This window comes from Emydura macquarii, unplaced genomic scaffold, assembly GCF_026122565.2.
Source record: "Emydura macquarii macquarii isolate MOO-44397 ecotype Brisbane River unplaced genomic scaffold, CSIRO-AGI_Emac_v2 contig_2863, whole genome shotgun sequence".
NCBI classification, from domain to species: Eukaryota; Metazoa; Chordata; order Testudines; family Chelidae; genus Emydura; species Emydura macquarii.
Window position 1 is genome coordinate 2,093,936 of NW_027133000.1, and position 15,811 is coordinate 2,109,746.

The 15,811-nt window shown below is 38.4% G+C and overlaps 1 protein-coding gene across 2 annotated transcripts in view; it reads left to right on the plus strand.

Moving 5' to 3' along the window:
• Positions 1-15,811, plus strand: part of AIMP1 (aminoacyl tRNA synthetase complex interacting multifunctional protein 1) — a 71,498-nt gene that overhangs the window by 51,077 nt on the left and 4,610 nt on the right. For both annotated transcript variants that reach the window (XM_067568247.1, XM_067568249.1), the window contains exon 6: positions 3,898-4,066. In XM_067568247.1, coding sequence (XP_067424348.1) covers positions 3,898-4,066 — 169 coding nt within the window. The remainder of the gene's footprint in view (positions 1-3,897; positions 4,067-15,811) is intronic.

Consider the following 15,811-nt stretch of genomic DNA (forward strand, 5'->3'; position numbering starts at 1 on the left):
TGCCCCCTTAGGGGTCATGCCCCACAGTTTGGGGACCTCCGGCCTACAGTAAGATACTTGAGTTAGTAAATGAGAAAGGAATATGCAAGCTGTGGTTTTATACATAGTTTTAATTAGTAACGTTTTGATCATTTGTTGTTGGTTTTTTTAGACTACAGCTTTAAACATGTTTAAAACAAAATTGCCTTGTTTACCTTTCTTAATAAGTATAATGTTTTATAAAAAGAGGCAGTGGAACTACTGTTTTATTTCTTTTCTAAACACGCACTATAAATAGTTTGAAGATTGTTACTGCATTCTGTTTCTTTAAAAGATCTTAGAACCCCTGTAAAATTTAGCAATGAAATGGTAAGGGGGAATAAAAATTAACAACATTAGGCCAGGGGCAAGGAAGACTTTTTTAAAAAAGCTGTTTGTTTTTGTTGTTTTGGGGGTTGTTAGTGATACAGTAGAACCTCAGAGTTACAAACACCTTGGGAATGAAGTTCGTTCGTAATTCTGAACAGACCATTATGGTTGTTCTTTCAAAAGTTTACAAGTGAACATTGACTTAATACAGCTTTGAAACTTTGCTATGCAGAATAAAAAAGCCCATTAATTTTTTTAGTGGTTTATGTTTAACACAGTACCGTACTGTATTTGCATGGTTTTGGGTTTTTTTCTCTGCTGCTGCTGCCTGATTACATACTTTTGATTCCAAATGAGGTGTGTGGTTGACTGGTTAGTTTGTAACTCTGGTGTTCATAAGGCTGAAGTTCTACTGTACTTGCTTGGTTCAGAATCTTAAATACTGATTGTGTATTCAAAATACTATCCTAAACTTCTCTTTTTGTTAAGTGATATCCTGTTGTTTATTTTCTTTGCCTCTTTTGGAGAGCAAAACAAAAAGGTTATATCTTAACACCAGTTATTTGATTGAGTAAAGATTGAAGACATCATGGCTCCTACCTTGAGCTATGTTCCAGCTGCTTCACTTGTGCAAAGCAGCCCTAAACCCAGCAGATCTGGGTCCTTGTACGATATCTTTTGTGGTCTGAGAGCATCTATAGCAGCTTCTGTACTACCATTCTATCACGATTTTATCTTTGACTGGCCAGATTTGGTGTATATGGAATATACATGATAACGAGTACTTTGAGACATGAAGTCCTTCTACACAGTGTGATGTTGTCGGCAGTAACTTTGCAGCATACCATAACATACACAATTTGGAAGGCTGCATTATTTTACAATGAAGGTACCACGCATTTTCTGTGATTTTTATGCCACAAAGTTGCCTCTGATACAGAATTGTGCTCTGTAATCTTCTAATTAAAAAAAAAAAAAAGTTTCTAGCCTTCAGAATTGTACAGTGATCTGAGCATAAACGGTTGGGAGTGTTAGATTTGTAGTATCTAGACTTCTTGAAACAAAAGACTTTAATCACAGAATCAACTCAGTCCTTCATCCTTTCAAAGCAGATATATCGAATTTTCTTTTTACTCTGGCACATTCAACTTAATATATGTTTTTGATTAGTGGCCACCAAGTTCTGCTACTGTTTTGAATCTTTTTTTTTTTTTTTTAAATGACACATTCAGATATATTTATTAAAGTACATAAAACACCACATAGGAACAAGTCAGAATTCAAGGGTATCCAAGAGAATAACTAGTCACCACATCCTTTGGTTTAGTTTGTTTTTTTGTTTTTCAAATAGAGACTTACAGATGAAGCATCTTTTAAACTGAAATGTTATGAAATCTTTGAAACAATAGAGAATACATTTGATTAAAATGAGTTTTCTTAATGTGCAACAGCAAGGGCTACAAGATATTTTATCCCATCCATTTTTAAAAGGATGTGAATGTCTTTAAATTATACTATATTATAATATGTATTATATTATGATAAAATTAAGGTTGCACTTGATTATTTTTTTTGTTTTCTCTGAAAGGTTTTATTAGGTCAAGTTTTCTATTTTAAATTTTTTTTCTTTATCTATTTGATGTCAAACTTTTAATGTCTGTATTTCCTACCAGATAAAATAAACATCCCACACAAAACTTTATTTGAGGTGAAACCATTTTTGGAGAAATTTTAAATTCCCTAACTTGTTTGTTTTTGCCTAGTCATCTTATTTTATTAAAACAAACCACGGTTTCTTATGCATACTCTCAGCTTTTCCTGTATCCACAATTTGGAAGAGAGCGACTATCTAACTAAAAGAACTTGCAGGATTACCCTGATAAGGCTGATGGGATAATATCATATCAGAAACCTCTAAATAGCGATTTTAAATAGCTATATTTAACTTTGATGAAGGGCATCTTTCTTAATTCTGTAATAACGAGTACTCTATTAATAAAAATGGAAATATATCTTAAGCACTAAATGTGCAATTGGGATTGAAAGTAGAACAGGATAATCCTGTTGCCAGATTATATACTTGATTTTTCATTTCTTTGTCTTCTGTATAAAAAAGGTAATTCAAAATACTCCCCATTTCCATTTTATTTCAATCTAAATATGGCTATACACACCCGCAACTTATTTCCATTTGTTTCTGACCTGCATCACCTTCAGTGTTAAAGGCTATAATGTCTATCCCAGGATTGTTTTTGCAATCAGTCAAAACCAAGCATGAGTAAAAAGCACAAAAATATTGCAGTGTTCCTTTTATTCTATACATCTGTCTATCTCGATTGTTAAATAGCATCTCAGATACTTGCATTTCAAATATTTAAAATAAAATAGAACCACTGACATTTTATATCCTACCATATGTTTTGGGGGATATACTTTCATAACAATGACTTAAAAGTATAAAAATATCATCTTCAGCATATACTGTATGTACCAAGTTGCTATTTAAAATAAACAATATATTTAAATTGTCTATTTTCCATTATTACGTTTTGTTTTCAGGGATTTGTTTCTTAATGCTAAGAAAATTTGCTTATTATTTTTTTGCCTAAATATTCAGAATTTGCACATGTGTAAATGTCATTAAATTCAATAGAAGTCATGCAGTCTTGCTTTAAAAAGTTATACATTAATGTACAAAGATCTCAATCTGGGAACAATTTTTTGTGAGATGGGACAAATTTGAAGAGATTTTTATTTTGTTTAAGGAAGTTCTGGTTTAATTTTTATTCAACTTAAAAATTATATTATTTTTAGAGCAAAATATTCTCTAATGGGGTCAGGTTCCGGTGTTTACTATCCTCTTTATTATTCTAAAGAAAAACAGAAGTTTGTTTGAAATGAGCAAGTTGCTGTGTGCTGTACATACCACCATTTTCATTTGCTCAAAAAAATTCCTAGTGTCTTTAGTATTTGTGCTGAATAGGCATGTGTGGCACCAGCTGTAATCTGCATCCTGAAATTTAAGCCACCAAAACTCTTTTGTTATACATTTTTTCTTTTTTATATACTAACTTTAGTTTGTAGAGTATTTTTTAAAAAGGAAATTCCTCCGCTAACAGTACTGTACTAAAGATGGCCTAAAGCTGTGACCCAAAACAGCAGACGCATGGCAAGTTAGTAAAATATATATTATCCAATATTTTGGCACATCAGGGCACAACCTTAGAGACTTCCTTATTACACCCTCTTTTGTTTAGGTGCTGGAGGACAGCCTGGAACTTTCACCCTTAATTGTCTGTTTTCTGGCTTTTATTAACTAATAGCCTTAAAAGGCTTAAAGAATGGTCATTGTTTCTGGTGTATTATTGTTAGCATAGTTATATGTGCACAAGCAATATGCACTCTACTGTATATATGCATATTACATGTGTTAGGCTTTCTCCTTCATAATCCTCTTTCCAATAACAAAATAACTCTTAAAACCCTTACACACTTCATAATACCCTTCATGCTTTTTTTTAAAACAAATGTCTGTTCTATTTTGTGCAGATGCAGAACCGGATGGTAATATTACTCTGTAATCTGAAGCCAGCAAAGATGAGGGGAGTTGTATCTCAAGCAATGGTAATGTGTGCCAGCTCACCAGAGAAGGTGGAGATCATTGCTCCCCCCAGTGGGGCTGTTCCTGGAGAAAGAATCACTTTTGAAGGTTTTCCTGGTAAGTAATAACTATTATTGGGGAAAATGAGTAGCAAGGAAATTGCATATCACTGCCATAGTTGGAGCTCGCAGTTGGAGCTGATTATACAACAAGTATTTTAAAGAGAGTTAAATTTCTGGTTTAAATTACAGGACTTTGTAATATTTATATGATGCATCTATTATTAAAATTAATATTTTTAATAAGAGTACTCCAATATTCTGTGAATACATAGTATAAAGAAGGATTAAAATATATAATTAAAAGCCAAAAATTGGGGATTGTGGGAGAAATAATTTCTAACACTTGCATAGTGCATTTTCATCCATAGCTCCCCTTTTTAAATGTTGTAATTTTTAATATTTCCATTTTGCAAATGGAGGCATAGACTGGTTGTGACTTGCCCAAGGTTACACAATAAGTGAGTGGCACACTTAGTAATAGAACCAGGGTTCCTGACTCCCAATCCTGCATCCTGTACCTCATAAATATATGCACAATGTTTTCTGGGAAACATCTAATTATTTCTAAGGCGAACTTTGAAGAAAAGTTTTTAATATTGTGTTTTTCAAATAATCTTTTGGATCCAATAAACATATTTTATTTGGTTATGTTTTTACACTTTAATGTTCTTTTTTTTAATTCTGAAAATGTCAGTTTGCTATGATAGAATAAAACGTTATTTTGCTAGTTTCTATCCTGGGGGGGAGAAAGATACCGCACCTCCAGCCCTCAAACAGGTGAAGAGAATGCAGAATTTGTGAAAGGTGCTGTACTGACAGCCCAGTATAGTCAAGTTCCTTTTTGAGTGGAGTCCCTGTGGGTACTTCACTTTGCATGTCCCTGCACATCTAGTCAGAGAATTACTGGGCCGCATGTGCGCTGTCCCCGTCTCGCACTTGTGGCAGCAGTTCATTAGCGCCATGTGGCCACTCCTCCCTCTCAGATCCCTTTCAACCGCCCTTGGTCCAAATTGGAGCTCCGGCAGCGCCTTCACTTGATTTACCTTGATTTACAGCCTTTTGTAGATAATAGTTAGATTAGTGTTATTAGTATAGCTAGGTTAGTTGACTGAGACTTTCTCCCTGTTTAAAAAAGAAAGTTTTCTTTCTTCCTTTTGAAATGCTAGGCTCTCCTGGATTTAAACATTGCCTCTCCTGCCATGAGGCAATTCTTATTTCTGACAAACATTCACAATACATCAGGTGCCTGGGGAAAACCCACGTACCCTAAAAGTTCTTAACCTGAAGTCCTTCACAAGAAAAGCAAGGGATCTCAGCCTTAAATTTATTCTCATGGAGAAGTCCCTCCGTCCTGCCTCAGGCTCAGGACCACAAACTTTTTCTGGTGACCGACCACCAAAGACAGTTTCTGACAAATCCCCCTCCTCAGCTTCATGTGGGAGGGACCTGTTTCCTAAAAGACCAGTAAAGAGAAGAGCTTCCACTCCTCCTATCAAAACTAAAAGGAAGCGATCTACTGCATCGGTACCGACCGCGCTGCAGTTTAGTACCTTCAAGTTGGCAGGATTTCTGGTACCATTAAAGCCACAGATTAAGCAGGCAGGCCCCAAAAAGGAAGGTGGATAAAAGAATGCTATTCCCACTACAGCACCAGTAGCAACTACAAAATCCTCTGTACTGAGTGCCTCTGCAATTTCTAAGTCACCAGTGCCACCTACTGGTTTTCTGCTACACGTCTCCAATGCATTGGCCCCGTAGCCTCCTAAGCCTTGGCACAGTCAATGTCAGCACCTATCCCAAGGGCGCCACACTACCACTGGTACCACAACAATTCTTGGTACAGCAACAGATCCAAGCGCCGCCTCCAGTACCGAAAATAATAAGTTCTTTGCATCTAAGACAGTGACACTGGAATGTCAGTCCCTTCTCTTCAGTACAAACACTGCATCAGTACTTTCAGTTCAACTCACTCCACCAGCTTCACCTGACCCTCCTCATTCTCCAGCGAGAAGGATGAGGGTGGGGAGCTTTTTTCCATCTCAGCATTCCTTGTCACTGCAGACCAGTATCAGATCTGAGTCACAAAAGCCTCCTAGACCAGACATACAGGAATGGTATGGACACCCATGGGGACACTCAGCTGTGCCTTTCCCACCACAATGGTCATTCTGGGACCTGTGGGTGGCATACAGGCAATATTATCCCAAGCCACCAAGCATCAGGGAAATGTGCACACACTCCTCCCCAAAGTCAGTAGCACCACCCAATGTCTCCCAAACACAGACTTTTGAGGAAACAGAGCGTGACTCAGACCAGGAGGCTATTCCTGCCACCAACTCATCTTCCTTACCTGGCAAGCCCATCATGCCTCCTCCCCCTACTACTGGAGACAATTTCAAACTGTTTAGAAGGATAATTTACACATTACAGATCCCTCTCAAAAAGGTTACCGAATCACACCATATGCTGTTGGACATACTCCATACACCAACATCCTCCAACATTGCATGCCCATAAACAAGGCCATTATGGAGCCTGCCACAACTATCTGGCAAAACCCTTCCACAATCCCACCTACGAGTAAGAGGGCGGACAAAAATTATTAAGTCTCTTCAAAGGGGTTAGAATTTTTATTTTCCCACCCCCAACCAAACTCTCTTGTGATGGACACAGTTAACGAAAGAGGCAAGCAACATTACTCCAGGACCACACCAAGGAATGGGAAAGGCTGATCTGTTCTGCCATCAGGTCTCCTCATCGGCGACATTACAGTTTAGAATCATCAGTTATGAAGCTCTCTTGACAAATATGACCACATGACACATTTGAAGTTAGCAGACTTTATTGACATTATAACAGGGGAAAAGAGAGAGCAGTTTACATCACTAATTTCTGAAGGCCACCTTATGGCTCAAACAGCCCTTCAGACTTCACTGGATTCTGCTAACTTGGAAGCGAGAACTACCACAACCACCATAATAATGTGCTGAGCTTCCGCACTGTACAGGTTTCATGGGGAGGTGCAATCTACAGTAGGGGACCTTCCTTTCGAGGGTCTGAAGCTTTTCGCCGACAAGACTGACAAGTCACTTCACTCCTTAAAGGACTCGAGAGCCACTCTTAGATCTCTAGGCATCTATATGCCGGCAACAAAACGCAAACAAGGCAGGTATTATATGTCACAAGAACCTAGACAAGCTCCATACACACAGAACCAGAGACAGTATGATCCTCACAAATATAGGCAAAGACCACGCAAGGAAAGGTCAAACTCTTTGCAGCCCTCCACATTGCAGCAACTGATCTCAACAACAAATTTGAAGGTTTGATCGAGGGTTTGACAGACCTTCCCCAACCATAGTTGCTAACACCAAGCTTCACCAACCATCCATTTACAGACCGCCTATACTATTCTGCTCAGTCTGGCATACCATCACTTCAGACGAAAGGATACTGGTGATCATCAAGAACGGCTACTCCATCAAGTTCCTCGCCATCCCCCCTACTCACCCTCCATTCTCATTTCTCTTCAGGGACCCCTCTCCCGAATCACTCCTGAGACAGGAAATGGAACACCTCCTGCAACTAGACACGGTGGAACCTATGTCAGTACAACACAAAGAGAAGAACTTGTATTCCCCTTACTTCTTAACATAGAAGAAGTCTGGGGGATGGAGACCCATTCTCGATCTCAAGAAATTAAACAAATTCATCAAAACACAGTGTTTCAGGATGGTTACTTTAGTAACAATAATTCCTGCATATTTTCATATCGCCATACACCCTGCACGTAGGCAATTCCTCTGATTTGTACTGAGACAGGACCACTTCCAATACACAATACTCCTTTTTGGCCTATTCATGGCCCCCTAAATGTTTTCCAAAATCATAGCAGTGGTGGCAGCCAATCTACACAAGCAAGGAGTCATGATATACCTATACTTAGATGATTATCTCCTCAAGGCTCCCACTTGAGGAGAAGCAATCGAGGCTGTACAAAAGCCAATGTCCCTTTTCACAGATCTCTGCCTACAAATAAACCTTCAAAAGTCAGTGCTAACACCTGTTCAGCAACTGGACTTCATTGGAGCCCATCTAAACTCAATAGAGGCAAAAGCATCACTAGCACCTCATAGATTCATTGCCCTGGCAAATCTGATTAATACCACTATAGACAGTCCACAAGTATCTGCCAGGACCTGCCTTCGTCTGTTAGGTCACATGGCAGCGATAACATACATTGTAAAACATGCCACATTATGTATGCGCTGCCTGTAAGCTTGGCTCAGAACAGAGTATGCCCCACACAAACTGAGCATGCCAGCAAAAGTCAATGACTCGCTACAATGGTGAACTCAACTGCACAGTGTGTGTGCAGGCATCCCCCTCCTACATCCCTCCTCCTCTCCTCCCAAAATGATAATTACAATGGATGCCTCCCTTTTGGGATGAGATGCCCACTTAGACAACTTCACAGTACAGGGAACATGTTCTTCTTCAGAATCAACACTCCACATCAATATTCTGGAACTGTGAGCAGTTTGCAATGCCTGTGTGCACTTCATGCCTCTAATCAAAAACATAACCATACAGATCGTGATGGACAATGTGGCTTGTATGTTCCACATAAACAGGGGAGGAGCAAGATCACATTCCCTATGCACAGAGGCCATAAAGTTGCAGACGTATTGTATCCGGCACAACATCAACATATCAGCCACGTACCTACCAGGATCTCAGAACATCAGAGAAGACACGCTGAGCCAAAAGTTCTTGAATGACCATGAGAGGGAAATAAACACCTCTGTGATTCAGAATATATTCCAACGATGGGGGTTCCCCTCCATAGACTTATTTGCTATTTACACTCCGTTTGAGCAAGGCGAAGAGATGATCTGCTCCGAAGAAGTTAAGCACGTCTTGCTTAAACAGCAGATGGACAACTACACGCTCGACATACCTCCACAAATCGAGGATGGTGCCTAAACAAACAAACAAATTGCTATGTGGCAGAACAGCAAATGTCCAATATTTTACTCCAGAGCAGGCCTGAGACCAAGATCCAGACGAGATGCATTTCTTATCCGATTGGGGGACACACCTCCTGTACTCCTTCCCTCCCATCCCACTACTGCACAGAGTCGTACACAAGATCAGGATCAATCAAGTCAAAGTCATCCTGATAGCTCCAGCATGGCCCAGGCAAACATGGTATTCATACTTACAAAAGCTATCAGAATGCCTACCACAAGTCCTTCCACTTTTTTCAAATCTCCTCTCTAAGGATGCAGGTCAAACTCTGCACCCGAACCTGCAGACACTCCATTTGAGCAAGGCGAAGAGATGATCTGCTCCGAAGAAGTTAAGCACGTCTTGCTTAAACAGCAGATGGACAACTACACGCTCGACATACCTCCACAAATCGAGGATGGTGCCTAAACAAACAAATTGACACTACCAATTCTACCCTGCCCCCATAGTACTGGACTATATACTTTACCTTAAGAAATAAGGCTTTTCAATGAGTTCATTACAAGTACACCTGGCAACAATTACAACCTTCCACTACAAGGTGGATGGAGTTTCAGTCTTAGCTCATCCAACTACTAAAAGATTCCTACAGGGAGTTCATAACCTCTACCCAGAACCCAGAGTCCCAATTCCTCCATGGGACCTCACACTAGTGCTTTGATCTCTGACAACTGCCCTGTTCGAACTTCTGGCTATGTGCTCACTGCTACACCTTTCCATGAAAGTAGCCTTTCTTGTAGTCTTCACGTCCGCAAGGCGTGTGGAGAAATAGGGGCCCTTATGGCAGACCCACCATATAAGATTTTTTTCAAGAACAAAGTCACTCTGAGACTCCAACCTAAATTCTTGCTTAAAGTCCCTTCTTCATTCTACCTTAACCAACCCATCCACCTTCCCCCCTTCTTCCCTGATCCTCATAAGAATAGGCAGGAGGTGACATTCTACACCCTGTCAGAAGGGCATTAGCCTTTTATTTAGAACGGATCAAGCCATCGAGGAAAAACTCCTAAGCTGTTCCTCTCCACCATGGAACGTCCCAAGGGCAAACCCATCTGTAAGCAGAGACTTTCTAAATAGCTTTCAGGCTGCATTCAGCTCTGCTATCATGCCTCACGTACTTTTTAACAGTGCCATACTTGCCATACTACTTGAAAGACAGGACACTGCTACTTGAATACTTATCTCCATCGCATACCTCTGTGTACAAACTTCTCAAGAATGTAATCCTCTGGTACTGGATGGCAAATCGCTAAGGATGCCACAGTCTCTGCAGTAGTGCTTTTCAAATAGATGAAATGTACAGTTTATTAAGACTTAGCTGCTATGCCTTATTGATGTAATTCAGAGTATATTAAAATATCCTATTTAAAGAGGAAATAAGAATTGCAGCATTTTCTTTTTTTTTAGGTTTTTTTTTTAAACTATACCATTTGATTGCTTAAGATCCATCACATGCACTGTAGATCACCTACAGTGTGAAATAAAATGCAGAAATCTCCAGCAATAAAAATGATTTTTTACTTCACTGTTTCCTTTAAGTTGTATTGATCTGTCACATCCCAAGTCTGCTGTTCAAGTATGTAACATTGTGTTTGAAAGGTGGAGAATTGCTAAAGAAAATGGTTATATGGCAGTCTCAAAATATAAACAGATATAATCATTACAAATATATCATGAGATGTGCACACTTATGTACCATGAAAAATAGTTCACAGTCTTGAACCAAACTAACTCAATAAATGCCAAAACTGGAAAGAAAACAAAGTTACCAGATATTAACCACTTTTTATTTTATCAACAAAATAAGAACCAGTTATTTGTGAAACCAAGAAAATCCCTCAGATGAAGCATCTCAAGTCACATTCTTTTTTTTTCCAGATCTTTGATTCCTCTTGCTTTGATATTTGCCCAGTGGGGTCTAGCTGACATTCTGCTGATTCATTCTGTTGGAAAATGTGCTATTCAATTATGTCTATTTAACAGTCTGTATAACAGACAGACTTGAGGATTGCAAAACACTGAAATTATCTGCCTTGAAAAAAATAAGCTGTTGTAAGAAACACATTGTTGTGAGTAGAAAACGTATATGTGCTCTTTATTGCAAGTTGTTTTCAAAAAAGTTCAACTTTCTTAAGCTATCAGTTCTAATGGACATACAGTGGGAAGCACAAGCTGTAGAATAAGCCTCGCTAATGAGGCAGTCCTACTGACAGCATCATGAGGGTCAGTCCTGACTTGTTCTTTCTTTTAAGCATATTTTATGTTGAGTCCAAACCCATAAATCAGGTGTTGATGCATATTGATATTCTATTGACATGGTCTTTTTCTGGAAAGCTGTATTATAAATTAAATGTGATATGAAAGAACTAAATCTTTAGAACTAAACCTCGGTCCTGCAGCCTATGATGTAGAGGGCTTTATATGTTTTACAGCAGCTTCCTTTTGATAGGAAGCCTTGTGTCTACAACAATAGTAAGGGTATGGGAGGTGGAAAGTTGGAAGAACCCTGCCAACCAGTTGTATAGGGTTCCCCCTTCATTAGCCTGACATGTTGCAACAGTTTTTTTGTTTTTTGTTTTTTTTGGGGGGAGGAGGGGTTGTTTTTGGTTTGGGTTTTTTTGTTTTTGTTTTTTTTTTTTTTTTGTCCTTCGCTATCATCAATATTTGTATGGTAAAATAATGATAAATTGAACCAAAACACAAAAGTAAAAATTTCTGGGGCACACAAGTATGATTCCCCCCTTCCTAATCCACTCAAGTGCTACTCCCATCCCCAATGTTAAAATATAGAAACCTGGTTCACATAGTATCAATCAGAATTATAGTTGGAAATACACTGGATATTATGGCTGGTAATTTCTTTCCCCATGGGCTACCTTGGAGCCTCTCTCTAACATTCAAAGAGGTTTTAAAATCATATCCTTTTAAGCTGCCCCTCGTACAGATTAATCTTAGCGAAAATGTGATCATACAAATGTCTTTTGTGAGCTTTTGTGAGACCATTGGCTATCTCTTAAGAACAGTGACCAAAACAGTAAACATTTAACTGGGAACTGCCCCACGTTGTGTTCTCTTGCTAACGCTACTAAAGTAGTGATTTTATTTTTGAAATGAGATGAGGGAAGGAGTGTCTCTCTTTGGTTGACTCCTGCATTACCTTTATTACCCATTGTTTCCAAAACAATTCAAATTCCCTTATGCTTGTAGGTAAGTCCTGCTGACAGCTATGAAGGATCAGCCTTGACTCACTCTTTGTCGTAGTCATATTTTATGTTGAGTCCAAACTCATAAATCAAAAATAATTAATCAAAACTGACATTTGAAAATGAGGAAAATGATCATAGAGCTATGGGGCTCTGATATATTGCATCCCATCTGTTCATGTGCACCAAGCCACCTGCCTAATGTGGCACTTCTGCAGCAAAACAGTTAGAATTATTTTTAAGGAAACCTTCGATCCATCATTAGATTTCCAAAATTCTTTTTCTAGTGTGAATCAGCTATGTCTGCCTTTGTTATAAAATTGTTACCAAGTGTTGGTGCGTATTGATATTCTATTGACCTATTCTGTTTCACAAAAGCTGTATTATAAATTAAATGTAGTGAGAAAGTTGCACTTCAGAGCTAAATCTATGACCTGCAGTCTATAATAGAAAGTTTTGTATGCTTTACAACCAATTCCTTCTGATAGGAAGCCAGAAACATCTGGGGAGTTTTGATAATGCCAAATAAAGGTTTTTACAACCTTTTTTTTAATTGACTTCTGGGATATAAACTTTAGCTACAGAATATGGCGACTACTCCATAAAGCACCAAGGAGGAAAAAAATTTCAGAAAAACTGGTAGCTATGAGACAGCTTGTCTTTGAGGATACACCACTTATCTCTAACAGCACAAAATAGACATTCTGTAATAGAACCAAATAATTAAATATGAACACACATGAATATAGCTAAATATGAGGAAAAGCTAGAGCAATCCAATCTGATTTAAAAGATACTCTTTTGCTTGTTGTGAAGAAAACACTTATTTCTACTTGACAGTCAGTTCTTGGCAGGAATCAAGTGTATTTATAAATCACAGTAAGGTATAAAACAGCATACCGACGATGGAAGGAATCATGCATTCATTAAATACACAAACAGTACAAATGGGCTTGGCAGAATTTGATTTTTTTATATATATATATATAATTTTGATAGATATGATCAACATTTATTTTTAAGTTTTTTTATTTTTATCGATTTAAATTTTCATAGTTGGGGGAAAATATAGGTGGTGTAAGACAGTAGGAGAAATCAGACAATTATTTAATGACAGTAGATGTTAAGATTAAAAAATGTTTAAGCTTTATAACTAAGGTTAAGATTTTGTCCTGGTTAGTTTTAGTAAAAGTCATGGACAGGTTGCAGGCAATAAACAAAAAATCACAGAAGCCCATAACCTGTCAGTGACTTTTACTAAAAATAATGGTGAGACGGGGCAAGAGGACTGACAACTTCAGCCCCCACTGCCCACGGTGACTCACACTCTGTTCTGGGGCATGGGGCTGAAGCTGAAGTGGAAAATATCATAGAGGTCTCTGAAAGTCACGGAAACCATGACCCCCATGACAAAATCTTATCCTTGTTTATAACTGTTAAAACCCAAATTGTCAACATATCACATGTCAAAATATACAAAGTCTATGTCCTCAAATCAAACTCTAATAAGTTTTCAAACAGCATTTTTCTTGCTTTGCCTACTTATGAATTTCAAACATCATCAATGGAAATATTTTTCCTCAGTTTGTACCATGAAATTGACATTTACCATTAAAAAGTCTAATCCTCCCATGACTAAGTGTAAATAATATATATTGTGGAAGGTTCTTTTTGTTTAGAGTAAATAACATGCAAGACTTCATACAAAATGTAAATGCAACATAGATGTAATTTAGTACTTTTCACTAGGTTTATTTTTAGGGATGAGGAAGTGGGGCAGGGAAGGGATTGTTGATTTAATTCCAGTAAAAACCTGTGGAACACACAGACAGGCCTGTGCATTATTCTCAGCCCTCTGCGAGAGAAGTTAGTGATCCTGCCTACCATGATGGAAGGTTTGGTCTGAATTATTAGGTCAGTCCTGGTTCAGTAAGGGCAAATCTACACTACAAAATTAAGTCGACCTAAATTACATTGATGTACAGCCACCACAGGAATTAAATCACTTTTGCAGGTCCATACTACGCTTCTTGTGTCGGCAATGCGGGTCCTTCACCAGGAGAGCTCGGACCAATTTAACTGTCAGTGTGGGGCTTTGTAGGATGGCTTCTGAAGGCAGCAACAGTCGATGCAAGCAATGCAGTGTCTACACTGAGGCTATTGCTACAATACAGCTTAAGTCAACATAAGTTTTGTCAGTCGGGGTGTGAATTAGCCACCCCTGTGAGTGACAGCACTATGTTGGTGGGAGGGCTTCTCCCGCCAACATAGCTATTGCCGCTTGTAGGCGCTGGAGTAATTAAGTCGACAGGAGAGCTCTCTCCCATCAGTTTATAGTGGCTACACAGAGAGTTTACATCAGCATCGCTGTAAACTGCCTAGTTTAGCCATAGCCTGACACTATGTCAACATAACTACATCCATCTAAGTGCTACGCCTCTTGCAGAGGTGGAGTTAAGTCAGTGTAGTGGGCGAGTTACTTTGATGAGAGCTACATGTTAGTGTAGACGCTTACAAAGTTAGGTCGATGTAAGCTACCTTACCAAAGTTTTAACCTGCCAGATTCCTGCTGAGTATTGAGCAGTTTTATCAGAATTGTTGCTAATGGGAGAGCACAAGCATAATTTTTCTGGGCCCAGTACAAACTTGTAACATGGGCCCCTTCCCACACACATACCACAATCCCTCATCCCATACATACAATCTCATGAGCATTGAAATTTTTTTTCCTCATGGTAATGGGGGTTGCAGCGTGGGCCAGGCCCCCCACGGCTTCCAGGTCCCAGTAAAGTGTACCCTTTTCCCCCCCATGTGGGGGCCCTGGCTAATGGCCCATTCATTGACTGAGGCATTCTCCTAGCTTTTGAGTCACATTGTTAGCAGTAGCTAAACAGATTACCAGATATTGGAGGCTAATTATTCATACAATCATATATTTTGAGCTGAAAAATTCAATCAGATTTAACCATTACTAGATCTTAATTTGTGAAGCATTGAAAGGCTGGCCCTTTGGTCATTAGAAGATTGCATAAGGGTAACCAATACAGTGTAAGCAATGTTGAGTCTCTGAAAATTCTGAATAAATGCTGGGATTATTCAAGAGTTGGTTGCTGTCTCTTTATCTGATGATAGGTGTTTGTAAATGTCGCTTCGTTTCAGAGGTCAATTAACTGTAAGATTCTTTAACCCAGTGTCATCTTACATCATTGATAAAAACAGCACCGAATTCTTTGCTGTTTTAAGTTCATTGTAATATTTGTGTAATGGCAATAATTAACTGTAGTTTACAATGTATGTTCTGAACCCAAATTTTAAAGACTGTTTTTACAATCTAAAATGTGACTTGCCAATTATTAGTCACGCACATTTAAAAAAAAAGACCCAAGTTGTTATATAACTTATTTCCTTATGTATTTCTAAGCAATTAAATAATTTTGCAGATTTTCTTGTACTCTTTTTTCAAACCTAAACTGTTTTAAAAATTAAATATCTTGTCTTTGGAAGAAAGAAACTTACATTTTCAAATTTTAAAAAACTGACTAGGAGATTTAAATTCAGTTCCCATT